This window comes from Myotis nattereri (genome assembly GCF_964212035.1).
Source record: "Myotis nattereri genome assembly, chromosome: 15".
NCBI classification, from domain to species: Eukaryota; Metazoa; Chordata; class Mammalia; order Chiroptera; family Vespertilionidae; genus Myotis; species Myotis nattereri.
The window spans coordinates 12,742,600-12,768,477 of NC_138090.1; the positions used below are offsets into that span (position 1 = coordinate 12,742,600).

General features: G+C 56.9%; 3 protein-coding genes across 5 annotated transcripts; all 3 read right to left on the reverse strand.

Moving 5' to 3' along the window:
* Window positions 1-1,193: 1,193 nt before the first annotated feature.
* Window positions 1,194-11,032, reverse strand: CDH16 (cadherin 16). The gene is made up of 18 exons (XM_081106878.1): window positions 11,015-11,032; window positions 10,025-10,082; window positions 9,678-9,761; window positions 9,134-9,289; window positions 8,926-9,064; window positions 8,415-8,573; window positions 7,398-7,594; window positions 6,651-6,773; window positions 6,286-6,436; window positions 5,813-6,040; window positions 5,643-5,719; window positions 5,378-5,566; window positions 5,034-5,275; window positions 4,362-4,495; window positions 3,309-3,551; window positions 3,037-3,144; window positions 2,609-2,725; window positions 1,194-1,548 (listed from the first exon to the last, which is right to left on the reverse strand). Exons 2-18 carry the CDS (start codon window positions 10,067-10,069, stop codon window positions 1,451-1,453), a joined length of 2,490 nt encoding a protein of 829 aa, XP_080963004.1. The 5' UTR covers window positions 10,070-10,082; window positions 11,015-11,032; the 3' UTR covers window positions 1,194-1,450.
* Window positions 11,033-14,322: 3,290 nt separating this feature from the next.
* On the reverse strand, window positions 14,323-17,967 carry RRAD (RRAD, Ras related glycolysis inhibitor and calcium channel regulator). 3 transcript variants are annotated; one of them, XM_081107442.1, is made up of 5 exons: window positions 17,442-17,967; window positions 16,823-17,207; window positions 16,102-16,175; window positions 15,765-15,969; window positions 14,323-14,938 (listed from the first exon to the last, which is right to left on the reverse strand). In XM_081107442.1, the coding sequence occupies exons 2-5, from the start codon at window positions 17,190-17,192 to the stop codon at window positions 14,661-14,663; spliced, it is 927 nt and encodes a 308-aa protein (XP_080963568.1). In that variant the 5' UTR covers window positions 17,193-17,207; window positions 17,442-17,967; the 3' UTR covers window positions 14,323-14,660. The 3 variants fall into 3 exon arrangements, with proteins under 3 accessions (XP_080963568.1, XP_080963569.1, XP_080963570.1); XM_081107444.1 differs by having other exon boundaries at window positions 14,326-14,938; window positions 15,793-15,969; window positions 17,442-17,711; XM_081107443.1 differs by lacking the exon at window positions 17,442-17,967 and having other exon boundaries at window positions 16,823-17,260.
* Window positions 17,968-22,451: 4,484 nt separating this feature from the next.
* On the reverse strand, window positions 22,452-24,328 carry CIAO2B (cytosolic iron-sulfur assembly component 2B). The gene is made up of 5 exons (XM_081107445.1): window positions 24,143-24,328; window positions 23,907-23,984; window positions 23,508-23,633; window positions 23,045-23,090; window positions 22,452-22,662 (listed from the first exon to the last, which is right to left on the reverse strand). Exons 1-5 carry the CDS (start codon window positions 24,290-24,292, stop codon window positions 22,565-22,567), a joined length of 498 nt encoding a protein of 165 aa, XP_080963571.1. The 5' UTR covers window positions 24,293-24,328; the 3' UTR covers window positions 22,452-22,564.
* Between the last annotated feature and the right edge of the window lie 1,550 nt (window positions 24,329-25,878).

Below are 25,878 nucleotides of genomic sequence, written 5' to 3' on the forward strand. Positions count from 1 at the left end.
CTGCTCCCAAGACTTCCAGTTGCGGCCGTGAACTTCAAGATCTTCCACTGGAAAGTGGGGCAAATAATCCCGCCCTCCCAGGTTGGTGGGTAGGTTAGATGAGGTGCTGCCTTCGAAGGGCTTTGTCCCTTGAAGATATCTGCACGCATGCAGGCCAAGAAGAGGATCCTGGGAGAGGGGGAGGGGAGGAAGCTGGGCTTGGACCACAGTAGTCTGCAGAGCCTCCATTTGGCTGGGATCAGGCTCAGAGTCCATCCCTGGACTGGGGATCCTGGCTGAGTCTCCCAGGCTCCCCCAGGCCAGCCAAAATGCCTGCCCCATCTCTCTTGGCCCCCATCCTACAGAATCTGCCAGGAGTAGAGATTATCTCCTAAAAATAGGGCCTGGGCCCCACTGAGGTTGTTTTTCTCTCTTCCCCGTGATTTACCATCATCGGCTCAGGGTGCCTAGGACAACAAGTCCTACTCTGGCTCCCCAGAGACCATTGGGATGGAGGGGTGGGGAAGCAGCATGTATCTGGGGTCAGTCAAGGGTCAGGGATTAGAGGTCAGCCTGGAGGTGTGTCAGGGCTCATCAGGGCACCAGGGCCATGGCTTAATTTGGACCCGGGGATAGGGTTCACCCAGGGCAGAGCTGATGTAAGGGTTTCTATCCCACCCCCGTTGTCCATCTGAGGGGTTCCCCTTCTCTGACTTTCTGCAGAATCCCTGTGCCCTGACCAGCCTGTGTGTGATGCACAAAGGTTCCCCGGGGTCAATGCTTGGGCAGAGGAACCCATCCCGACCCTCACCTGTCCTGTTCTAGCCCCATGGGGCCTTCACGATTCCTACCCAGACCTCTCCTGAGGCTGAGAGACCTCTACCCACCGCTGTGTGCAGGTGACACATGCACAGGGACACGAGTGCGCTCGCACATGAGCACAAGACATGGACTTGCACGGTGCCCCCTCGTAGCAAAGATGGTATCCAGGAAGACCCAGAAATGGTACTCACAAGGACTCCCTTCCCAACCATCACTAGGATGGAGTTGATCCATCCAGGGTCTGCAGCCAGTGGTCTCCAAATGCCCGTGAAAATGATCCACCTTTTCAAGATCTCACCACTGCGACTTTCCCAAGAGGGAGCCCCCAGACCCTTTCTGAACAGCAGGATATGGGGCAGGTGGACACAGGTGACACACACACACGGACACCTGGACTCATGTGTCCCCTAGGGCCCATGCCCAGTTCCTGAGGCTTTATTATTGGACAAACATGCCGCCATTCGGAGCGCTCCCACGGGCAGCCCACAAAGTCAGTGTACAGACACGTCTGGCCATGTTGCCTCCACCCCAGGGCAGGTGAAGGGCTCCTGCTCTGACCTGGCCCCGTGGAGCTGCGGCGCTGGGCCCTCTCCCAGTGGATCCAGATGGAGTCAGAGGCCAACCTCCCAGCTGGGACTGCCTGGACCATTCAGACCGCCGCCTTCAGGGGCACACTGTCCGCTGGCTGATCCAGGTCCTTCTTCCTCGCCAGGGTCAAGTGGGTGAAGATGAGGACGAGGAAGATGCCTGAGGGGCCCAAGCGGGATGGGTCAGCCTTCAGGAGGGGCCATGGGACTTGTCCATCACTAGGGACTCCCTGCTATTAGTACTGGTTTAATGAGGACCAGCATTTCCCAGCCAGCATCCCTGCGGCTGGGCTGGCATGACCCTGTGGTCCTGGTGCCTGAGGAAGCCTCACTTGCTCAGCCTGCTCAGCTCTCACCAGGCCATCCCCCAGAGGCCACCCAGAACCCCCCAGCCTCCAAGGTCCCTTTCTCTTCGGAACAGTTTGGGTGGGAGTCATCTGAAAGCCAATGAGTTGTTCCCATGAACCTCTGAGAGAAAAGCACATTGTAGCCCTGGCTGGTTTGGCTCAGTGGATAGGGTGTCAGCCTGCGGACTGAAGGGTCCCGGGTTCAATTCTGGTCAAGGGCACATGCCCGGGTTGGGGGCTTGATCCCCAGTAGGGGGTGTGCAGAGGCAGCTGATCAATGATTCTCTTTCATTATTAATGTTATTATCTCTCTCTCGCTCCCTCTTCCTTCCTCTCTGAAATCAATAATAAAAAAAAATTTTTTTTTAAATAAAGACACATTGTAGTATAGCATTGTGCTACCAGCCTGGAAAAAATTTAGGGGGCTAAAGAAAAAAAAAAAAAAAAAAAAGAGGATGGAGAGAGAGGCTTGGACTGAAGGGATTAAGCTAGAAAGACCCGGGCTCTGCCACACCCTGGCTGTGTAACCTTGGACAAGCTACTGAACCTCTCTGAGCATCAGGGACTTTATCTGGAAAATGGGGAGATGCCAGGATCTACTCACAGGGTCGTGGGAATGATTCAATGTGACAATGCTATGCTTGGCAAAGGGCCCGACACACAGTCACTGTGTAATAGTGTAGCAGTAAATGCTGTTCTCCATGATGACAGTGGTGAGGTGATAACAGGAGGCAAAAGCATAATGACTAGGAGAGTTGGGGGGATTTCTCCAGCACGCAGAGCACCAGGAGGACACGGACACTGTTTATCCGGAGGCGGTGGCTCCCACCATCCATCACCCTCCTCCCTGCAGGAGTCCAGCCCCCCCATTACCTATTGCTAACAGGGTGCCCCCGAGGATGCCCACTGCCGACAGCTTCGTGGGCATGCCCTTCATGCGGCCCACCTTGCGCATGCACTGCCCCTCCACATTGCATCGGCACACGATCACTGCGGGGAGGCAGGGAGGAGGGTTAAAAGTGCTGGTAGTAGGGTCTCCCCGGCTGTTTGGAGCTCCCAGCCTGGCCCAGCTGGCTGGTATGTGTGTTTTTGTGGACATGTATGTATTCGTGTGTGGGGAGCATGCATGCTCCTCTGTGCGTGTGCCTGCATGCAGGAGTCTGTATGCCCAGCCACAGATGTGCAGGTGTGCCCAGGTATATGCTGCCCGGGTGAGCCTGCAAACATGTGTACCCAGCCTCTCCCCCTGCATCCAGGAGTTCCCTCCGGAATTGCAGGCTTCACCAGAGCCCTGGCCTCACCTCGGACCAGGAGCTGCCACATCCGGTTATTGTGGCTGACAACTACAGGGACAGAGTATTCACGTGGCTCCACCCAGTGCAGGGCCAAGGTGAGGTAGGCATGGGAACCTGTTGGAACCATAAACAGTGATCAGAATCACTAGCTTGCCCAGACCCTCTGGAGGCTGCTCCCCCTAAGCCCCGCCCCAGCCCCACAGTGGAAGGGCATCTCACTTCAAGGGCCACCCCCTCCCTGCCTGGGCCACAGCGTCCCCCCCTCCCCCACCACACACCATTGAGAGCCTGGATGCGCCAGTCCCGCTGCACCGTGGGGTTGGGACCAAGGGCAAAATTGTAGGGACCGTGCCCATCAGCCAGGTCAGTGTCCTCACTGGCTCCGCTGACAACCACACCATGGTTCTTGCGGGGGGTGCAGAGGTGTCGGGTGGGCACAAGGGGCAGAGTTGGGGCTGAGGCAGAAGCGGCCTTCAGGAAGTGGATCACGAGGGTCACAGCGGTCCTCAGTGTGGGCTCACCTGCGGAGGAGGCAGTGCTGAGCTGGCCCGGGGCCTTGTGGCGGTGGGGTTGAGTCCGGAGCCCCCATCAGACTCACCCTGCTGATTCCCCTGCCACAGTCCCTCCCCCCATCCCACCCGCTCCTCTCCATCCCCATCATCATCCCGCACCGGTCTCTTCCTCACAATGTACTGCACTCGAGTCACTATCCAAACAGCGGCCACGCCTTTCTTTTTGTGCTTTTCTGGAAGCCAAGCTTGTCCTCACTCCCCACTAACCACCAGTCCCACTGCTGGTGCAGGGCGCAGCAACGTGGAGATGCCCCGGCTGGAGAGGATCTACCCCTGCTGGTTCTGTGCTGCACCACAGGGCAGCCCAGCACAGAGCTAACGCCGGCCTCCCTGACTTACCTGCCCCCGGACCAGCTCTTCGTCCTGCCACAGCGTCACTCAGAGTCCTCCTCACCTGGCCTCAGTGCCCCATTCAGGCTTATCTCTTGGCACGCCTGCCCCAGGAGATCCCCCGTCCTCCTTCCATCTGCCCAGCCCCTCACCCTCTGCTCCCAGCCTGCGTCTGAAGCCAATATGCCTGAGAAGCCCTCAGGGGATAAGGGACAGGGTTAGGGGGATAGCAAAAGGGTGGTATGAGTGGGAGGCGGAGGCCAAGCGTTCTCAGAGAGGGACACTGGACCCAGCCCCTCACCCCGTCCTCCTGCGTGGGGCAGAGTATATGCCAGCAAGGGCCCCAGGGAGGCAGTTCTGTCCTGCCTATCTGTCTGTCTGTCTGAGGCTTGTATCCCTCCCAGAGGCCCCACCACTGCCTGTCCATACCTGCATCCTGGGCCTCCACGAGCACTGTGTACATGTCCCCGGGCCGGGCACCCTGCAAGGGCCGGGCCGTGTGCACCTCCCCGGAGACCTCCTTGATGCAGAGCCAGCCCTCTGAGTCATTGACCAGGGAGAACCTGAGGCCCAGAGAAGATGGGGGTGGGGAGGCACTGGGATCATATATGGGGTCTTGCTCAGAGACCTCCAGGACCGTGTGACCTGTTCAAGTTCCATACCCTCTCTGTGACTTGGGGGTGGCAGCAGTTCCCTGGGGTACCTAGTCTCTCTCTCCAGCTTCAGGGACTTATTGGGGGGCAGGGCTTGAACCACAGATATTGTTGGTAGGAGAGGGACTCTCAGAGCCTGGGGGTGCTTAACTCAACTCCACTAGTCCCAGGTTACCCCACGAAGGGACCAGGGTTGGGCAGCAGACTGGACGAGGATGATGGAGAAGGCCCAGTCCAACAGCATGAGGAGGCACCGTCTGAGCTCTCATGGGGTCCAAATACCCCTCTTCGTGTCCTGTCCAGCTCATGCAGCCCTGATCCTCCCCAAGGAGTCACAACCTTGGCATTAGCCAGGTCTGAGGAATTTTGCATAGGTAATGTGAGTTGCCTCTGAGGCCCTGGGGAGCGTGGGTGGGGGGGTGGGGGGGGGGCTGCGCTTCTGACTCACCTGAGGGGACTGCTCATGGGGTCTGAGGGCTGGATGGTCAGCAGGAGGGAGCCAGCCGGGGTGCTGACTGGGACGCTGGCCTCATAGCTCTCCTGGCCCAACTTGGGGGGTGGCACCACCTTCTCCACCAGCACTGTCACTGTGGCTGTGGCTCCAGGGCCCGGGCCTGGCCCCACCAGCTCTGCCTCGCTCCGCACCACCACCACCAGCTGGTAACTTGGAACTGCCTCATAGCTGAGGTTCTGGAACCAGTGGGGCCTGGGTCACTGTGTGGGCTGGGGTGTGGCTCACTTATGCATGCATTTGTGTATGTGTGTGCCCTTTCCCGACCCCAAGCCCTTTACCTTGAGAAGGAGTAGCTGGACATGACCAGAATCGGGCTCCCATTTCAGGCCGAAGGCCCTGTCCACATCCCCTGCCTCAATGGCAAAGTCCATGCGGCGGAAGGCGGGCTCAAGGTCGCCATCAGTAGCCAGGAGTGTGGCCACCAGAGTCCCAGGCTCTGTGTCCTCAGGGAGGCTGATGGGCTCAATCTGGAGACATTTAGGATGAGCCGTGAGTCCCCCCCATCAGCGCCTCCCCGAGGTCTCCTCCCCTGCTCCTGCTTACCTGGGAAGTGGTGAACTCTGGAGCATGGTCATTGATGTCCGTGATGGTGACAGTGACCTCACACGTGCTGCTGAGACCTGAGGCAGGGGAGGGCATGTTGGGGAGGCCGGGATAGGAACAAAGTGGGCAGGAGCCTGGGTCATCATCAGGGTCACTACCTGAGCACTTACCTCCCTCTGCTCCTCCTAGGTCAACCGCTAGTACCTGAAGAGGGATGTCCTGGCCGGCATGGAGGGGGCGAGCCCCCAGTGTCACACTGCCTGAGGCAGAGTCTAGCTCGAAGGCTCTCCCCTCTGTTCCCTCCTCAGGCTCAGGGCTCAGCAGCCGATACACAACATGGGAATTGGGGGAACCGGGGGCATCCATGTCCTCTGCCAGCAGCCTAGTCACCTCAGTGCCTGCAAAGACAGCACCCACATGGGTGGGACCAGGGCCCAGCCTGGAGGCCTTCCTTCACCCATTCCTCTTTTGTGCTGGACCGAACCTGAGCTCATGTGTGTGTGTGTGTGTGTGTGTGTGTGTGTGTGTGTGTGTGTGTGTTGTGGAGGTCATTAAGGCTGGCCCCATCCCAAAGAAGAGCATGATGGGATGGTTCATAGAGACTTCACCCCTCCTCCAGCCCCTGACAAGGCCTATATCCCACCTGCGGGACTGAGCTCAGGGATGCGGATTGGGGGGCCACGTGGGGGGCAAGCAGGCGCGTTGTCATTCTCATCCATCACCACCACCAGCAGCTTCAGAGGTTCTGTGTAGTCCTCTCCATGGGTGTTCTGAGCCCGCACCTGGAGCAGGTACTGCAGTGGGCAGTGGGGGGCTTCAGTGGAAAGCCAAGGGCAGCTCCAGCCTGGCCTGGGTCTGCGTTCCCTTCTGATGGCCAGCTCCAGCTCTCCGGGGTGCTCTGTCACTGCCTCAGTGCCTGTGGGGGATGTGACACCCCCAGAAGCCAACCAGACCATGACCAAGCACCCCTTAGCCTGCCCTCCTGGCTTCCCCCTCGCCTCACCTCACCTCAGCCTGGGATTCTCGGTCCAGCTCCATGGTCACGTAGAGTTTCCCTTTTGTATCCACATCAAAGGGTCCAGGGGGCTGGCTCTCCAGGTGATAATGCACATCCTCACCACTCCAGTGTACCTGGGAGGGGGACACAGAATGAGGACCCCCCCAGGATGGGAGGCAGGAACAGCCTGGGTCAGCCCTTCTTTTCCAACTATTCCTGTGTGACCCAATTACTGTGTGATCCCAGGCAAGTGGCTGTCACTCCTGAATCCAGGTAGGGTGCTTCTGCTTGGGGCACTTGTGGTTGTGGCTGTCCCATGGTGGCTTTGCACTGGGCCAAGCCTGGACCCTGCCCAAAGTGCCTGAGCGACCAGGTTGTTTGATTCTCTTCCCTCAGGCCGTGCCTGACCCAAGGGCATTCCTCGAGGAGGCCTGAGACATTCCTGGCCTGAGTGACAATCCCCAGGGCAGTAGGGCACAGCAGGGGGGTGGCAGCTGTTCTCCCTGAGGAAGCCTGAGGCAAGCTCAGGACATCACAGCACAGAGCCACACCTGCCAGAGGATAGCAGATGAAGGGCTGTGGGTCTGGTCCCCAGGGCCTCGAATGAGAACTGATGGGGATAGTGGAGGGAAGAGCACAGGTAGGAGGGGATGTGGGGTCAAGCTGGGCCCCCGACCCACCCCCAAAACCTCCATGAGACTCAGGTCCAGCTGCACCATCCATGGGCCTACTTCCGCCACTGATGACCTTTTGCTCACCTGGGAAATATGACGTGGGTATGGAACTTTGAGATTTTCTGCCAGGTGGATAGGCTCTAGGGGCATCCAGGTGCTCTCTACTATGGAGATATTTACAGTAGCTGTGGCCTGGTGACCTGAGGCCTGGTCACCCATATCCTTCACCTGTACCAACAGCTGGTAGGGTCCCTCTAGAGCCTGGTCTAGACTGGTGCTCCCTAGAAGAGAAAGGGTGGTCCGCTGAGCAGGGGGCTAGGGAGCAGGGCTTCAGGGCACCTTCTCAGCAAGGTACCAAACACAAAGCCAAACATATGGCACATGTTCAGGATACTCTCTTGGCCAAGGGATGAGAAGGGCTTTTAGCACTATTGTGAGCATCCAACCAGGACCTGAAGTTTGCAAAGTCACTTCCATATCTATCCACACAATGAAAGACTGATGGCCTGGATGGGTGGATCACCAGGACAGGCGTGGGAAGAGTACACGGGTGAATGAGGAGATGAGTAGATGACCAGTTGGATGAATGGATGGTTGACTAGGTGGGTGAATGGATTGGAGTTTGGGGAGCAGTAAGATGGATGGGGGTTTGGGTGTGTGGATGAGTTTGTTTGGATGGATGTTTGGATGAATGGACTGCATATGTGGTTAAGTGATAGATGAGTGAATGGATGGCCGGGTGGGTGGGCATATGACTGGATTTTCTTCCTATCCCCCGCCCATGCCTTTGGTCTGAACTCCAAGGTGTAGGTCTCTCTTGCTGTCATTCTGAGCAATGTCCTAGGCTACAACCCCTCAGGTCTCTCTTATCTTTGTCCCTCAGGCCCTGGTCTCCAGAGCGTAAGGCTGAGGCACTCAATCCATACCATTTCTTAACTCTCCATGCCTGATCCTGCCCCCATACATGGTTCAAGCATGGCCTTTTGCCTTGAAACTCTCTATCTGAATGTTCTTTCCTCCTCCTTTATTTCTCAAGCTCCAACCCGTCCTTCCCCAGCTGTCCCCAAATCTCCCTCCCCATCACACCCAGCTGAGGCTCACCCTTAGGGCTGAGGGCCAGAGCCCCCAGCTGAGGCTCCAGCTGGAACATGTCTGGGAAAGGCTGAGCTGGGGCCTGGTTCAGGATATGGAATCGGAGATCTGAGTTGGCTGTTCCTGGCTCATCCTCATCCGAAGCCTCAAGGAAGAGGAAGGGAATGCCTGGTATGTATGGACAGGGCAAACCATAAGGGATATGGAGGATGGGAGAGTCTCCCACGCCTCCCTATCTCTTCCTGGTCCTTCCTTCTTTATCCATCATTACATCAGGACTTAAGGTAAGCCACAGCTTTTTACCCCACTTCACAGATGAACAAACTGAGGCCAATGTGGATGGGACTCACCTGAGGACCCTCAGTGGGACAGAGGAGTGCAGGATGGGACAGAAATGGGAGCAGTCAGCTTGGACCATAGCTGCCCTGTTCGTATGCTGCCTCTGGCCATCTCTTTACGCTCTGCTCTCCCATCAGTGCTCACCTGACCTTGCTGTGAGCTGGCTTCCCTGACCACTCACCAGGCCTGGTGCCCTGGCTCAGCCGAACGTTGTAGATGGCCTGGGAGAAATGGGGCACCTGATCGTTTTCATCCTTCACATGCACAAGCACAGGCTGTGGGCCCCACAAGACACGTCCATCGTCAGTCTCCAGGACGACCTGCAGGGGAGGGTAGTTAGTGCCCCGCCCTGCTTTCGCTGCTCCCCCCTACACCTGACCCAGCCCTACCTGTAGCTGGTACTCTGGCTGTTCCTCTCGGTCCAGGGCTCTGGTCACCTTCAGGAAGCCGGACTCGGGATCCACAGCGAAGAGTCTCTCAGCTGCCATGCTTGAGTTTCCTAACAGCACAATCTTGCCCCCAGGCTCCCCACGGGGTAGTGGCAGCTGGTGGGGGAGAACAGAGGTGAAAGGGTGGAGGCCAGGCCTGGGGGATGGCCCCATTTTATAGGTGGGGAAACTGAGGCTTGGAGAGGTCACACAGCCAGTAACAGGACTGAGATTCAGTCCTGTACCTGATACTCCCTAATACTCCCTGCCCTTCTCTCTAAAGCCTGAAACTCTTCTTCCAATACTTCATTCTTTAACTTAAAGATCTACTTTCTTCTGGAATTAAAATCTTACTAGTCATACACGCTCTATTGCATATTCTCCAGAGAGCAGGGTTTAAAAGTAAGCCAGAGCAAGAAGGGAAAGGAGTGCTGGAGGTCAGGGAAGCAGGCAGGATTTGGGGAGGGCAGCCCACCTTGGTCAGGTACACCTTGATCAAGCTCACCTTGGTCAGGTACAAAGGGAAATTTCCACCATAGTTTTCTGGGACTTCCACATGCAGCTCTGCAGGCTGGGCCTCGGGGAGAGCCTGTGGGAGGATTCTCACCTTGCCACCAGGCTCTATCTTCCTGCCCTGGCACTGGGGACCTCACAGGGAGGGGAATTTCTGCCTCTTCCCTGGACCTGGCCATACCTGAGCGCATCCACCCTCACGATCCCGATAGCCAGCTCTGATCCCCTGCCCCCAACTACTACCATCTATGGTAAGTGTAACGGGTCCAGGTGGAGTGGGGAGCAAGGGTGCCTATCCCAAAGCCAGGATCTGAAGGAGGGGAGCAGGGCTCAGCTCACCTGGGGGATGGACAGGCAAAGCAGCCACAGCCAGGCAGGGACCATGGTCAGGACGGGCCTGAGGGACAGGGCAGTGAGGATCCAGCCCAGATTGGTGGGCAGGAGGCTCTTCCCACCCCTTTCCCCCTAGAAAGTACTCCTCTCCTCATCCCCACTCGCTCTAGGCCTTGGCTTTTCCAAGCGCCGTGGGTTGGAACCATCCCCCCTTCAGGTGAACCTTTTCCTGCCGGATCACTATGGGGCAGGCGGCCAGGCCTCCTCCTGTCCCCTGTCTTTCAATGCTGTACCAGCAACTCTCAACGCTGCCCTCCCCAGCCCACCCACGTGGACACTGCCACCACCCTTGTCCCCTGCCTCAGCTTATTCCAAATACACAGACAGAGGGACCTCGCGACAGACTGGCCTCCTCTTCCTCCCCTTAGAAGGGCCGGTGGCTCCCCATTGCTGGCAGGGTAGTGTCCAGCCGCTCAGCCAGGCACACCAAGGCCCCCAGGCCCAGCCACCCTGCTGCTTGTTGGCTCTTGCCCCACAAGGATCTCCGTGGGACTTCCATCTCCAGACCTCTGTCTCCTTCCCACCTTAGCCTCCCCATAGCAGCCCTGAAAAATCACACAAGTTTGGAAAGACCCTGATGACAGCAGTTGCCTCATGTTGCAGGCAAGGCCTGAAGGACAGGGCCTGACCAAGGTCACAGAGGATTAATGAACCACAAGAAGAATTCCTCCTGGAACAGAGGACTCTTGGTTCAGGGTCTCCAGGCCTGCTCTTCCTTCCACTGCCATCCTTCACACTCGGAGCCCCCTCAGGGGAGGAACCCTGCCCTCATCTTGGCATTTTCCAGCACTCAGCACGGAGCTGGGCGCACGGAGCATGGACAGCCACTCCGATCTTCCCTGGATGGCGGAGGGACAAGGCAGTGTTCCTCCTTCCCCCACCGCCAACCCCACCTCAGCCCTGCCCACCCTCCACCCGTAACGCCCAGGCCTTCACCTGCTGGTGCCTAAAGCTGGCTCCCTTGGTCCAGCTGCCAGGTGAGCAGGTTTTTCTCCAAGGAGTGCAGGCTGGACCTGGCTGGGTGGAGTAGGGCAGGGCAGACACTTGAGCAGGCAGGGCGTACACTTGAGCAGGTAGGCGGTCCCGCCACGCTTGCTCAGGAATGGAAAACACCACTGGGCCCACAGCAGCAGGCCTGGCCTTGCCCAGCCCCCCAGGTTATTCATTGACTTTGGAAAGCTGGGGGCTGCTCAGCATCCACCACTGCCAGCCCCAGGAGGTGGGGAGCTCTACAGCCTGGCACTCCTCCCACCCCTACACAGCCCAGTGGGCACTTCTCAGCCCTCTGGGCCTGGACAGTACCGTCTGTGGGTTTCCCATCCGCAGATTCCACAAACCGTAGGTCAAAAATATTCAAAAAAGAAATTATGTTGTTGATGTGTAGTTAGGCCTACGATGGTTACATCTTACTAAACAGGTACAGACTTTTTTCCTTCTCATTATTCCCTAAACAATACAGCATAACAACTATTTACATAGCACTTACATTGTGTTAGGTTTTGTAAGATGATTTAAGTATTAGGTATTATAAGTGTAGGTATTACCAGATGATTATAAAATATACTGGAGATGATAGAGATGATTTAAAGTATACGGGAGGATGTGCATAGGTTATATGCGAATACTGCAGCATTTATATAAAGGATTTGAGCATCCCTGGGTTTGGGTATCCTGGGGCGTCCTGGAACCAATCTCCCATGGAAACAGAGAGACAACTACTTTTTCTATGGCTTCAGATTCGATCCCACTTCTCCCTCATGCACCTCCTGCAGCCCCACCTTAGCCCACTCTGTTCCTTTTGTTTGGATGGCCTTCCCACCACTTCATTTGCCTGGTGAGCACCTGCTCAGGCGTCGGTACTCAGCTCATCTTCCCTTCTCCGGGAAACCTTCCCCGCGCTCCCAGGTTTGTCCAGGCTTCTCCTCTGAGAATACCCCCACCCCGAGCCGTGTGCTATCTCTACCAATGCAGAGAGGACACCAGATTTGCACTGTCTGTCTCTCCCAGCATGCAGGGACCCAGCAGTGACCGTCCTTGCCCAGCCTCAGCAGCTCCCCGCTGTCTTGTGGAACTAAGCCCAGGAGCTGAGGCTGCACGCGAAGGAGAGATGAGCAGGGCACCACCTGAACTGGGCATTCAGGGCTCCAGACCACCCACCAGTGGGGCAATAGGTGAGGGGACAATGGCCTGTGAGATCCCCTGATGCTCCCTAAGTGCTCACACTAGTCCCTGGACACTGAAAGGGCTGAGACAACAGACTGTCGCGTGCCTCTGAGGCGGAAAGAGAAGATCAAGCCAGCTCAGGTGACCTTGAGAGAATTGCAGGGCTGTCCAGGGGCCCTTCCCCCAGGGAGGCAGCCAAGCAGAGCCAAGAGAAGCTTCTGCGGCCTGGGAGTCCAGAACAAGGGGGGGAGGGTGGGAAAGGTCATAAGGTCTCTAATCTCTCTTGTCCTCAGAGCTTCCCATGGTCTCCCCCGAGTCCTTCCCACTGTATATCTGGTTAATTTCTCTCAGGCTGGAGGCTGGGCCAGGACCCCTCAACTGCACCCAATCTTGCCTGTCACAAGCTGTGTGCCTGCCTCAGGGTCCCCCAGGCACCCCAGCCTGGAGCAGTGCAGTGTGGGGATGTTGAGGGGGTCTTGCGTGTGTTAAGCTCAGCCGTAGGCAAACTACGGCCCGCGGGCCTGATCCGGCCCGTTTGAAATGAATAAAACTAAAAACAAAAAAAAAGACCGTACCCTTTTATGTCATGATGTTTACTTTGAATTTATATTAGTTCACACAAACACTCCATCCATGCTTTTGTTCCGGCCCTCCGGTCCAATTTAAGAACCCATTGTGGCCCTCAAGTCAAAAAGTTTTCCCACCCCTGGTTAAGCTCCTACAATGTGCCTGCTCTAAGCACATGACTTCATTATTCCACTCACTGTATTCTGAAGAGGACGTCATCCCCATGTCACACACTGGGGCACAGAGGGGTTGAGTGGCTTGCCGAGGGTCACACAGCCAGTAAGTGGCAGAAGCAGGAAGTTCTGGATTCTTCTTCAGGCTTCAAGACCTTTACCTGCCTGAGAAACCCATACCTTCCACATGCCTCGAAGTATGTTGGGGGAGGGGAGAGCAGCAGAAACTTTGAACTGGTTCACATTGCCCTGGGGGGGCATGTGGGTTAGTCACAGAGGTCCCATGCATGGAGGAGCAGCCTTCAGACCTCCTCCTGCCGTTGAACAACTGCGATCAGGGCTCTAACCAGGCTGCGAGGGCTCCCAGTGGAATGAACAAGCTGAACTAATGAAGGAATGTATGGACTCTGGCCTGGAACCTTCTCAGAAACTCCCAGCCTTGCCCCAAGCTGCCTCCAAGCTCTGGAAACCAGCACACCCCATTCCAGATGCCAGTCCCCATTCAGCCACTTCTACCTGTGTGACCTCGGGCAAGCACTTCAGTGCCCAATCTGCCATTGCTGAATGGGGACACTTGTTCCTGAAACGACCTACATAACTGCAGGCACCTGTGCCCATAAGGGCTCTCCTTTCCGGGTGTGAGGGGGGTCGGGGAGCGGGGACAGGCACACTTCTCTCAGTGATCATGCACACATTCCCACACAGATGCAAGGCCTCTCATTCCAGGCTGGGAGGGCTCCAGGGACCTGTTCCTGCCAATACCATAAGCATGGGACGTTCTGGCCAGGCCACTCACAGTGGAGGGAACAGTGAGGGCCCTCAGGCACCCAGCCTCAGCAAGGAGGTGGGGAGCTATTCAGAGTCAAGCCCATAGATGTGCCTTCCTCACCTCACCCTTAACAAGCCAGGGAGTCATAAAGTCTCCCACAGCCACACATCCCTCCCCCTCCCGCGCTCCCATGCATTTCCAGCCCCTGTGGAGGGAGCAGGGTAGAGACACCAGCTGGAGGGCCAAACCCAGGGTTCTTGTTCGGCCATGAGACTTAGGGCAGGGTGAGGTCCCTCGGGCAGCCTCGGTTTCCCTTACACACAGTGGAGTGATTGAACCCTCAACCAACTGGGCAATGCCAGGCCCCAGCGGTTAGTGAAGAATCTGGATAACACCTGGGAGGAATTCATGTCTCCTCCTGCTGCTGGGACCCCAAAGCAGGCCCCAATCACACCTGCCCCCTCTGACGCAGCCGGCTACATCAGGATAGTCAAGGCCACACACTTTGGGAAGCCCGCCTGTTCCTGCAGCCCCTCCCCTCCCAGGAGGAAACACAGAGTCCACAGCCTCCAACTATCAGGAAATAATCTTTATTACAAAAATCTGCCTGTAAACAAATAGCCACCGCACTGAACAGCCACCCTCCAGGGCATGCACACCAGGTGGAGAGAGAGGCAGCGTCCTCTCCCCACACACAGAGCTGTCCCAGGAGCTGGGCTTGGGCTGCCGCTTGGGACACACATGGGGCTGCCCCAGCGCCTCTTTGGGCCCAGCCCTCGACGGCCAGTGGAAGCCACCTCCCTGGGCAGCCCTGTCTGTCCATGACCATGATGAGGGGGGGATACCGGAGTCTGGGCCAGCCCACCAATCTGTCCAATGATCTGCACAACGCAGGGCGTGCCCTTGAGGCCTAGAGCACCGAGAGGTCGTGGCAAGACTTGGACTTGGCACGGAAGGCCATCTTGCGGCTGTTGCGTGCTACGATGCGGCCCAGGAAGCGCTTCGCCTTCTTGCCAAGGCTCTCTCGCCGCCTGGTACCCGCTTGCCGACGTGCATTGGCCTCTTTGCTGTCCCTGCGCAGGCGTATCTGGCGCACGACGCCCTCGAACAGCGCCTGGACGTTGTGGTGCAGTGCAGCTGAGGTCTCAATAAACTTGCAGTCAAAGACCACCGCACAGGCCCGGCCCTCTGGTGGAGGTGGGGACAGGCACAAACCAGTCAACAAAGGGGGGGGCGGCGTGAGGAGCCCCTCAAACCCTGGCCACCCCATGGCAGCTACCACTCAGGAACCTACGGGTAAGCGACAGTGGAGCCCTGGGTCCTCAGAAACCGAGACCCCAGCCCTGTATGGAGGGTCTCAGGTATTGCTGGTCAGCCAACTGGTGTATGAGTTTAAGGAGCTCAGAAAGGCCCACAAAAGGAGACACATCTATTGAAATAATCTGAAGTCTGATACGTAAATGGAAGTGCTGCAGTCGTCAACACAGGAGAATGAGAACTTTGTTGGATGGCTGAGTGTTTTATATCGTGATGAATGACCAGTGGAATGGTGGGTATGTAACCAAGTCACTGCGAGGTTCCTCTAAGGGGCTCAGTTCTGGGGGCCGCAAAGGAGGATGCTCAGCCCAAGAGGGCAGGGTCCTCCCCAGGGGCAAGCCTACTTCAAGACTGGCCCAGGCCTGGGTCCAGGCTCTGACCTCCTGGCCTGGTTCCAGGCACTCTCCTCACTCCTCGTCTGTCAGGCCAGGGCCACAGACGACAGGAGAGGAGGGCCCTGAGGTGACCCTGCAGCCGCCACCTCTCCTGGTGCATTTGGTCCTTTCCCCAGCACTCTCAGGTTTGGGAGAGTCCTGTGGGAGGACAGCAGCTCTCTCCTTCTCCCCCCGCCCCCCAAGTTTTCTTCCTGAACATTTTTAGCCACTGACGATCCTCCGGGGACTCAAGCTGAGTCAAGCCTGAGTGGACCGCAGCCCAGCCAGGATCTCCCTCCCTTTCTGACCCCCACCCCGCTCACCATCCAAGGAGACCTCCCGGGAGCGCACCAGGTCGCTCTTGTTGCCCACGAGGATGATGGGCACGTCGTCTGTCTGCCGCGCCCGCCGCAACTGGACCCGCAGCTCTGAGGCCTTCTCGAAGCTGCCCTTGTCCGTCACTGAATAGACGATGACGTATGCATCCCCCATGGCCATGCAGTGGCCAGGTAGCCAGTGGCCCCCATCCTGAAGAAGATACACACACACACACGTCTACCCAACAGTCCTCATGCCCCAGCTACAAACTGTTGCTCCCAGCAGGCCCCTACCCCCAGCTCACCCCTCCCACCCCGCCCCCGGTCTCAGCCTGCATCCTACCTGCTCCCAAATGTCATAGACCATGAGCGATGCCTCTTCTCCATCCACCATGATGGAGCGATCATACGTGTGCCCTAGACAGGAAACCAGTAAGTAGTCAGGTTATTTGCTGGCTGCCAAAAGCCTCCCCCAACCGCCAGGTGCCAGGTTTCCTATTCTGGCCACACACCGCAACTCTCCCCAGTGCCCCCCTCCCAACCTTCGTGTCCACTGATGGCTGTTATGTGGCAGCAGAAGTGGGGGGTGGGGGGTGGGGGGCGTGGAGAGGGAAGGCATGCTGTGCCTGACCCCCACCTAGAAACCCCTTCCCCAAGCTAGCAATTCCTCTGCTCCCTGCCCACCCATTGCCTGGGTGGTTCTGACCACGGTGGCCTGAGTTAGAATAATGCTAGTCACATCCTCTGGAGGCCTCGGTCACCTAAGGCGCCTCTCCTAGAAACTCCCCCTGGCTGTGTTCCTGTCCATCTGGCAGGAAGGGCTGTCCTGCCCCATCCTAGAGTAGACATATGTGTGCCCCGGGCCTTCCACTCAGCATTTCTTCTTCTACCAAGGGTCCCTTCTCCCTTAATTTCCCCAACTGTGAAATGGGTAGGTAGAAGCATGATTCTGAAAGGATCTTCAAATCCCTTGGTATTTGCCATTTCATTCTAGGTCCCCAGCCCCGTAGCCCCGAGTCCTAACCCTGGGATCTCCCCTCCTTTGAACAGTCCCAGCCCCTCACCTGCGGCCTCTGCTTCAGGCCCATCCTCTAAGCCACCGAAGATCCGCGCCAGAGCGCTCTTGCCCACGCCGGGCGCCCCCAGCAGCAGCACCTTGTAAACACTCTCATCCGAGTCACTTCCCCCTGAGCTGAGCGAGTCCGAGGAGCTCTCAGGCCAGTCCAGCCTCCGGCCCTGGGTCCGGGGGCCCGCCCCGGCCGTGGCCAGCGCACTGGGAGCCAGCGCCGCCTGCAGGTCGCGCTCGTCCACGGGCATGCTTCGGCGGTGCAGCGGCGGCGCGGGGCCCCAGGGCGTGCTGCCCCGACGGCGCTCGCGCTCCCGGCACCCGCCGCGGCTCCCACCCGCTGCGCTGCCGCCGCCATTCAGAGTCATCACGTCGGACTCCGTCTGGGGAAGAATCGGGACGGCCTCGTCAGCCACGGTGGCGATGGAGAGGGAGGCTGGACCCCGGCGCGCCTGCCCGACCCGGGGTCCGGCAAGATGCTCGCAAGCGACGTCCCGCCGAGTCCCATCCCGGGCGCGGAGGTCCCTGCGCCCTGACTGGTGACCCATCCTCCTGACTTGCCCATCAGCAGCCCTGACGCTGCGACCACCCCCACCGCGTTCCGCCAGGACACTCACCCCCTCGCTCGCGCACAGACACGGTCAGGACAAGGTCCCGCGCTCGGATCGCAGACCCCGGCTCGCGCACTCAATGTTGTCACAGCCGGTGCTTCTCGGTCCGCACTGGGTCCGCGCTCGGGAGCAGCCTATTTAAGCCTCTGCCCGCCCCCGCGCTCGCCCCCGTCCACGCTGAGGCCGGGGCTGACGTGTCTGTCCCCCTCTCCCCAGGAGGGATCCCACACCCTCCTCCCGGGACCTCACACCCACCGAGACCCCGCCCCACCCGCCAGGGCGGAGCAGGGCAGACTGGCAGACAAAGCCCGGGTCTGAGTGTGTGTGTGTGTGTGTGTGTGTGAGAGAGAGAGAGAGAGAGAGAGAGAGAGAGAGAGAGAGAGAGAGAGAGAGAGAGAGAGAGAAGAGATGTGGGAGGCAAGGAAGGGGGAAGAAGTAGGGAGGGGATGTGAATGGTGCTGAGGAGGTGTAGTGGGGAGGGTGCCGTGATGGCTGGGGGCAAGGACCAACCAAAGTGTGCCAACCCCTTTCTGGGGAAGAATTAGGTCTGGCCCTTTAAAAGTAAATTCACCACCACCACCCCTCTCCACCCCCCTCTTGCCCTGCCCTGGCCTGTCGCCCAAGCAAGCAGAACATTTACAGACTGGACAGACTTCACCCTTCTCTGCCCATTGACATCCACTCCCCACTGTCCCGTATCTGAGCTGGAATTTAGGGGTCCTCAATCCGACTTCTAGCCTCAACACCAAGTTCTTCCCGCTCCTCCCTGCCATGGGAAGTTGAAGTCTCTGCCTGATGAGCTTGCCCTTCAGGGTGAGGGTGAGTGTCACCTCATAAACCCCTGGGGGCCTCTGCGAGCTACTTGGGGGAGGGGATAGGGAAGGGAGGCCCTCTGGCAGTGTCGGCAGCTAGAGGTTTCAGCTTGAATCCTGGGGAGGGAACACGCCCAGAGCAGAGAAAGGATGAACTCAGTACCACCTCAACCCCCAGCACCCTCCAGACAGCTGCCAGCAACTCTGCTAAAAATACCTGGCCCTGGCCCCAGCCCTGGTCATTCTGTTTCTGGGCTGGAAGTTACCCAAAGTTGGGGAAATCCTGGCAGGCAGGTGTCAGATGCCAGCAGGAGCAGAAAGTGGTGGAACTGGACCAGGAACTGGATCAGGGCTGCATCCAGCCACTTTAAGAGCCTCCAATGTCTCCCTCCTTCGCCCTGTTCCTAGTCTGGACCTGCTTGTTCAGGACACAAGCAAGACCTGGAGGTTCAGACACCCATCCAGGAGGAGCGCCGATGCAGGGAGAAGTGGGGGGAGCTCTTAGCACCACTTGGTGCCACCACTGCCCAGAGCTCATCCCTTCTTCAGACCTAGGGTGGCCGCCGGGACACAGAAGGGAGATGTAATGAGGAGGGTTGGTTTCTAGTCCTGGCTCTCCCTCCGGGTTCCTGGGTCTTGCCTCCATCCCAGGCTCTGGGTACCCAGCTATAAATTGGACATGAGCTAGTTCTCCTTACTCATATATCTGGGGTATGTGAGGGTTGGGGGCAGGCAGGCTGTGAGGTGCTTCGTGACAGGGCCCTACTATAAGACTCTGACGTTTGGTTGTAACAAGTGTGGCAGGAGTGGAAACACCCATTCAGGGCTCAGGTGACATCACAGATGATGGATCCTGGTGTGCTGTTGTAGGTTGTCATGGAGACCCGGTAGGACTCTCTAGCTGCTGCGTCAGTTTCCTTGGCAACATCAGAAAGGGCCCTGGAGTGAGAGGGCCTGGCTAAGTGTTAGGGGGTTCATGCAGTCCTCTCTCGTTCTTGAAGTCCCCAAAATAAGCCAGGGCTGGACTATAGGGTGGCGCATCCAATTGTGTTCTTCACAGGGCCTGACGGGTCTTGGAGGCCTGGACAAGCCTATGCTGGCTCTAACTTCCTGGGCCAGGTCTAATGGGAAGAGGGGGTTGTGGGTCAAGGCTCATGTCAGCAGACACAAGTCTCAAGGGCCAGCAAACCACTTCCCATCAGGATCCTGGCTGGGCTGCTTATGGCCCCTCCTACCCCACCGCTCACATGACTATGTCACTGAAAAGAGCTTCTGCATGTCCAGCAGAGGGTGGGCAAGAGGGGGGGTGGTATCTGTGGCCCTTCCCAGCAGGGAGCCATGCAAGGAATTAGGGCTGGGTTTCCCCTCTGGTAATCTGAGCTCTTGACCTCAGCAGTGTTTCTTCATTGCCAAGGGAACTGCATCCACATTGGGCCACTCAGGCCCCAGGCATTCCCCAACAGGCCAGACACACTCACTTCAAGCTTAGGTATGGCCAGGAGCCCCAGGAACCAAGACCAGGACATGACCTTCAGACACTTCCACTCTCACCTCCCGATCCTCCCAGCTTTCTCAACAACCCGACCTTTAAATCCCAGCTCTGTCCCTCACTAGTTGTTTCACCTCTGCCCATTTATCTTGGCTGAGACTGCTTCCTCCTGTGTAGAATAGGGATATTGTCTTGGAGGGGGTTGTTATATCAATAAAGTAGTTGGCACGTGTCTGGCATATAGTAGTGTCTCAATAGGAACACTTTCTTTTTCATGCTTGGTTGGGCAGGGCAGGTTGAGTGAATCCGTGGGCCCTGTCCTGTTTCTTCTTTCCTGCTTCTGCTCTGTTCTCTCCAGAACAGTCATCTTCTCTAGATAGGGGCAGATCCCTCTCCTCTCCCCCTCAATACCCACCTTTTCTCTGTGGGACCCTCACATCCTTCTCCCTCCCTTCTGTAGCAAAATACTGCAAGGGGGACTTGGCTAGGCTTCAGTGTCTTTAGCTCTCCTCACACAACAGCCCCCACACCTCAGTTCCTCTGTTCTTGTCTAAAGTCCAATTCATTCATTCATTCATTCATTCATTCATTCATTCCACTGACTTCTACTAAGTACCTACTGTGTGCCCTCAGACCCTTGTGCTGTGGGCATGATGATAAGCAAAAGTCCACATAGCTGGGCACGTTCTACATGTCATCTAGTCCTGGGTCAATCTCATTTCGCTATGATTTGTCATTTCCATTTTGCAGACATGGTAACCGAGGCCTGAGAAGTCATAGGCCAGAAACAGAAGAGCCAGACACACCCGGTAGAAGGCTTTAGAGACCTAAAACCTCAAACACCCCCCACCCCCCCAACCCGGTACCCATGTCCTCAGACAGCACCTGGGTTCCAGAAAGTTCCCTGGGCACTAGCCCAGGATTCACAGATGGTGTCCATGCAGGCAGCCAGGGGCCAGACACATGAGTCAAGACTGACAAGGGGACTGTCTGATGTTGACTGCTGTGACATGATCAGCTTAATATCCCTTGCCCACCACGGCCTGGCTGCCAGGAGGGCCAGCGGAATGACTCAGTGACACCTGCCTTCCCGATGACTTTCCACACCCGGCTGAACAGACACCACAGACACCTTTGAGAGATCAGGGCTGTCAGTGTGTATACGGGTGGTGAAGCTTACAGCCAGGTACTGGTGGTTGGGAAGGCTCCCTGGGGCCTGAGGGACCCTGGCTGGTCACCCTCCCTCTCTGGAGCACTGAGCTTCTCCGTCTGTGTAAGTGTGTGTGTGTGGGGGGGGGGGGCGTGCGGGGGGGGGGGGGGGGGACAATGCCTGGAAGATCACCTGACATGGGCCCAGATCCATTTTAAATCTCCACAGACCAGTCCCAAGTGATTGTCATGACCATCCCCACATGACATGTGAAGACACTGAGGCTTCACCTCTCTGAGCTTGGGCAGCCAGATCTTGTGTCTCTAGAGGAGGAAGCCACGCCCTCCTGGAATTGGGGTGGGGTGGGCACAGGCCCTTCCATTCAGGCAACAGCGCCCCCTGCCGGCTGAGCTGTCACTGCTACACTGCTTAGGTTCCTCCTTACTCCCTAGAGGTCTTGGGGAGTAAATTACTTATTCTAGCAGCTCATCTCACCTGCAAAATAGGGATAATAGAGAGTAGTAACTGCTACAGAAACTTGGATTAAGAATTGCCCGACTAGGTAGTATATGTATAGTTGCCACCAGGATAGGCTGTGTTGTCAGCCGGTCCTGGAGAACAGATTTGCCAAATGCTCAGACGCCCTGCTGAGGTCTCTGGAGGTCTCTGCCCACAGTCACTTCTGAGTCTCAGCCAGGCACACCTAACTCAAACCTGAACTCACTCAACTTCTGGTTTACAGGAAACACAGCCGACAAAGGAACAAATCAAACTGTGGTACTTCTCCAGGACAACTCACCTGGACTTTTCAAAAAAGTCAGTGGGTGTTGGGAAGAAGAGAGATAACAACCAAATGCAAATACGTGAAACTCGACTGGAGCCTGATTTAAAAAACAACTATGAATGATGAGAAATTCACATATGACAGGATATTAAATGGTGTTAGGGAATTGTTCATTTTTTGCCAGATAATACTTTTTTTATTGACTTCAGAGAGGAAGGGAGAGGGATAGAAACATGGATGAGAACCATTGATCTGCTGCCTCCTGCAAACCCCCTACTAGGGACTGAGCCCGCAACCCGGGCATGTGCAGCCGACCGGAATTAAACCCAGGACCCTCCAGTCTGCAGGCCAACGTTCTATCCACTGAGCCAAACTGGCCAGGGCACAATTTTTTTTTAATATCTTTTTATTGATTTGAGAGAGGGAGAGGGAGAGGGGGAGATCAAAACATCAATGATGAGCGAGAATCATTGATTGGCTGCCTCCTGCATGCCCCCTACTGGGGATCAATCCCAAAACCCAGGCATGTGCCCTTAATCAGAATCGAACCTGGGACCCTTCAGCCAGCAGGCCAACGCTCTATCCACTGAGCCAAACCGGCTAGGGCTCTTTCCAATTTTTTTTATATATTTGCAACTATTCCTAATCAAACCATCGAGAGAAATTATTTAAATAAGCTCAATCTCATTGACCTGCCCTGTTATAGGCACTCACTATGACCACCCTCCCACAACCTCAAGTAACCCAACCAAGATGAAAGACGCGAAAGCAGACAGGAAAATGAATATAAATTAAGGGTTTATTACAAAATGCAAAGTGTGAGTTTCTTATTGTCAGTGATTCAAGAAGACAAGGTCATGAGCCCTGGGTGAGGCTGGAGGCAAAAAGCCAGGCTCAGGAGCGGGCCGACAGGCACTGGTTCACAACCTCCAGCAGGTGGGTGTTCTCCAGGGCAGCTGCCACCCGCTCCTTATCTGCAAGTTGCTTATTCACTGGATGGGAAGGAGGGAGTGGTAATATGTGTATATACCCCCACCAACAAAGCCCCCCACCCCTTATCTCCTTCCCAGGACCCCATGCCTCAATAAGGCTACCGCAACCACCGGAGCCCACATCTAGAACCCCTCCCACCTCGCTGCTCAAGTCTGCCTCCCATAAAGCCTGACACCCCCTGGTCCCGGTCAGTTAGGAGAGGGAGAGGACAGGAAGGAGGGTGGGGGGGACACAGTAAGCAAAGGAGACTCCAGTCAGTCCAGCTTCAGTCTAGGCTGCCACCTCCACTGAGGAGTCACCCACCCAGCACCCCCCTGGCCCCACAAACCACCAGGGCAAGGGGGAAGCTTCGGGGCCAATGCCTCAACACCCCACACTTACCTGCATGCTCTGAGGCATGGGTCCCTGGCGTAATGTGCACGTCCATCTGGGAGGGAGACAGGTAGAGCCTGAGCCCTCAACCACCTGTCTACCCCTTCTTTCCTCTCCCCCGATTCACCACCTCCTAATCATGCCTCTGAATTCTGGCCCTTCCAGTATACCCCAAATCCACCGGAGCCACTCCCCTTCTCCCCAAAGGGCCGGCCAACTGCTGTTGACTCAAAAGCATTCTACCTGTGCCCTGTCCCTGCTCCAAACCTATCTTTAGCTCCCTACTGCCCTTCCCGACCCCACTCCTCACTACCCTTTTGCACTTTCCAGCTCGGGCCTTTATTCTTGTTGTCCCTCGCAGTTTCGTCCCTTGCTAGCTGGGATCCTTCCAGGTCCGTGTTTCTGCTCTGCGTGTTCTCAGTAGCAGATAATTACACTTGCACCCCATCCCCAGCACGCAGTGCCAACTTACTTTGAAACGCTGGGGGAGAGATCGCAGGAGCTTGACTTTGATGGACAGGCCAATGAGGGTAGCCATGCTGCAGTGAGGAATGGTGGGGGTGAAGGCCACTGCCACTGTGCTCTCGGGGTCGCTCACCTGGGTGGGGGTGGGCTGTCAGAAGTCTTGGCGCTTTCAGCCCAGCGTTCCTCTTCTTACTTTGTGGCTTGGGGGCAAGTCGCCTGACTTCTATGGGCCTCGGTGTCCTCACCCATAAAATAGGCACAACAACTCCCGCCTCTCCACCCCCCACCCCCCAAGATGCCCTGAGGAGTCCCTGAGCTGAGAGAATGGCGGCCGCTTAGTGAACGGGTGAACCTTTCTGACTCCTGAACCAGTCGCTCCCCTCGGACGCTCGCTGGGCTGACTCACCTGAACCCGCACTTGCTCCACTACGTTCAGTTCCTCTAGTGTCAGCGGATGCTCCGGGTCATTGATGGAGCGAATCAGATGTGGCCAGTGAAGGAAAGGGGCCTCTGCGCCTTTGCCCGCTCTGCACGCCCTCCGCCGGGAATGCCTGCGCCTGGCACAGCTCCACCGACCCCGGGACGTCACTTCGTCCCCCTCCCCGGCCCCCGCGAACCCGCCCGCGCCCGGCAGCGGCGGATATCGAAGATCTCGCGCGCGTCGATGCTGTCCGGGACCTGCTCGTCCTCCTCGCCCGCGGTCACCGGCCGCTCCCCGGAGCGCTCGTAGATAAGGGGGTTCGCGTTCTCCAAGAGGCCGCCCCCCGCGCCGCCGCCGCCGCCGCCCACCATCGCTGAGCCGCCGGGGGCCGCCGTCGGCGCGCACTTCCGCTTCTAACGGCGCACTTCCGGGAAGGGGCGGGGCGGAGCGACGGCGTCGCCCGAGGGACACGCAGCCTAGCCTGTCCTCGGCCGCGGCCTCCGCGCTCTCTGCACGTGGACCCGGTAAGGCGCGACGGTTCCAGCAAAGGCACCGAGAAGGCGACGCCGGGCGGTGCCAGCCGTAGCGTGTTGGACCGAGGCCGGTTCTCGGGGACACCGAAGACCGGCCTGAAGCCGCCTGGCGTAGCTCAGGCATCACTTCCTCTGGGAAGGCCGCTCCTTTGGCTCGGCGGGCGCTCGCGTGCCCAGAGTTGCCTGTACCGCTGGCACCGTTCTCTGCGTTCGGAGCCTCCAAGGGACGCGCCTGCATCCCCCGCTACACCCGGGGCCCGGGAGTGCCCTGCCGGGTGCCCCTAGCGCGGGCGAGAAGGCGTTCTTTAAATGTTTGTTAAATGAATAAATGACTGTGAACTGGATCTTGGCGGGAGGTGGAGGAAGGGAGAGCCAGGGGGTGAGGGTGGGATGTTAAGTGCCAGGTCTCCTGTGCATTTCAAAAGGCTGACATGGCTGAGTAGAGAGGGGGCCACGCCAGGACAGACAAATAAGGGGTTGAAGAACCTTGAAGGCTGACCCAAGAGACATCCTTGAAAGCAAGGAGGAATTTTAGGATGAAGGGCGGTCACACTTCCCTGCCTTTCCTCTTACGTCAAGCATGTCAAACTCAAAGGCTAACACGGGCCAAATAAACAAGGTTTAAGTTTATGTGGGCCGCAAAACAACAAAAGCTTCAGTTTTCATAGAAACATCGGTTTATGATAGAGACATGCTGAATACAAAGGGCTGAAATAAATGAGTAATCGTTAACATAATAAAACATTTTAATAAAATTTAATATTTTTTCTTGAACATTAACTTACCAGACACTGAATAACTGCACAAATTAATATGCATAATGCAAATAAACCTGTTTTTCTTGTTCTCCGAAAGCGAAATATTTCCTGTTGTGCACACCAAACAAATCAGTACAAGACTAATGACGTGGCAATCGGCTGCTAAAATATTCGCTGCTAGTATTAGTGGACAGAAATGGTGGGCCTGCGCATAAAGCGTGTAAGGGAAATGAATGCAACGCAATTCTAGTAATCAGTCATTAGCGAACGTTGTAGTTTGTTATTAATTATTATGTATGACAGTCTATTGTAAAAGTTAAGTTAGGAAATTTTTGTTAAAACGTTTCTTAAATACCGTTATATTGCCTGGGCAGCAAAAATATTTGTTGGTGTTTGACATGCTTGTCTTATGTCTCCCTTCACCCTGAACAAAGGTCGTTCTCATTTCTCGGAAATGTTGACCATGCACCTCCTCAAGGAAGCTCTCCTGGGTTCCTGGCTCATTCCCTTCCCTTCTGGCTTGTTGCAGCCGCTCTCGTCCCCGGAGCACCCTTGTCAGGCCTGTGATTATAAGAACAGGGAACTCAGGTTTGAGGAGAGGGTTGGTCCCTGGTATTGGGGAGGGGCTGCAGAAACCTCGCGGCCCCTTCCGAGGTGGTTCATAGG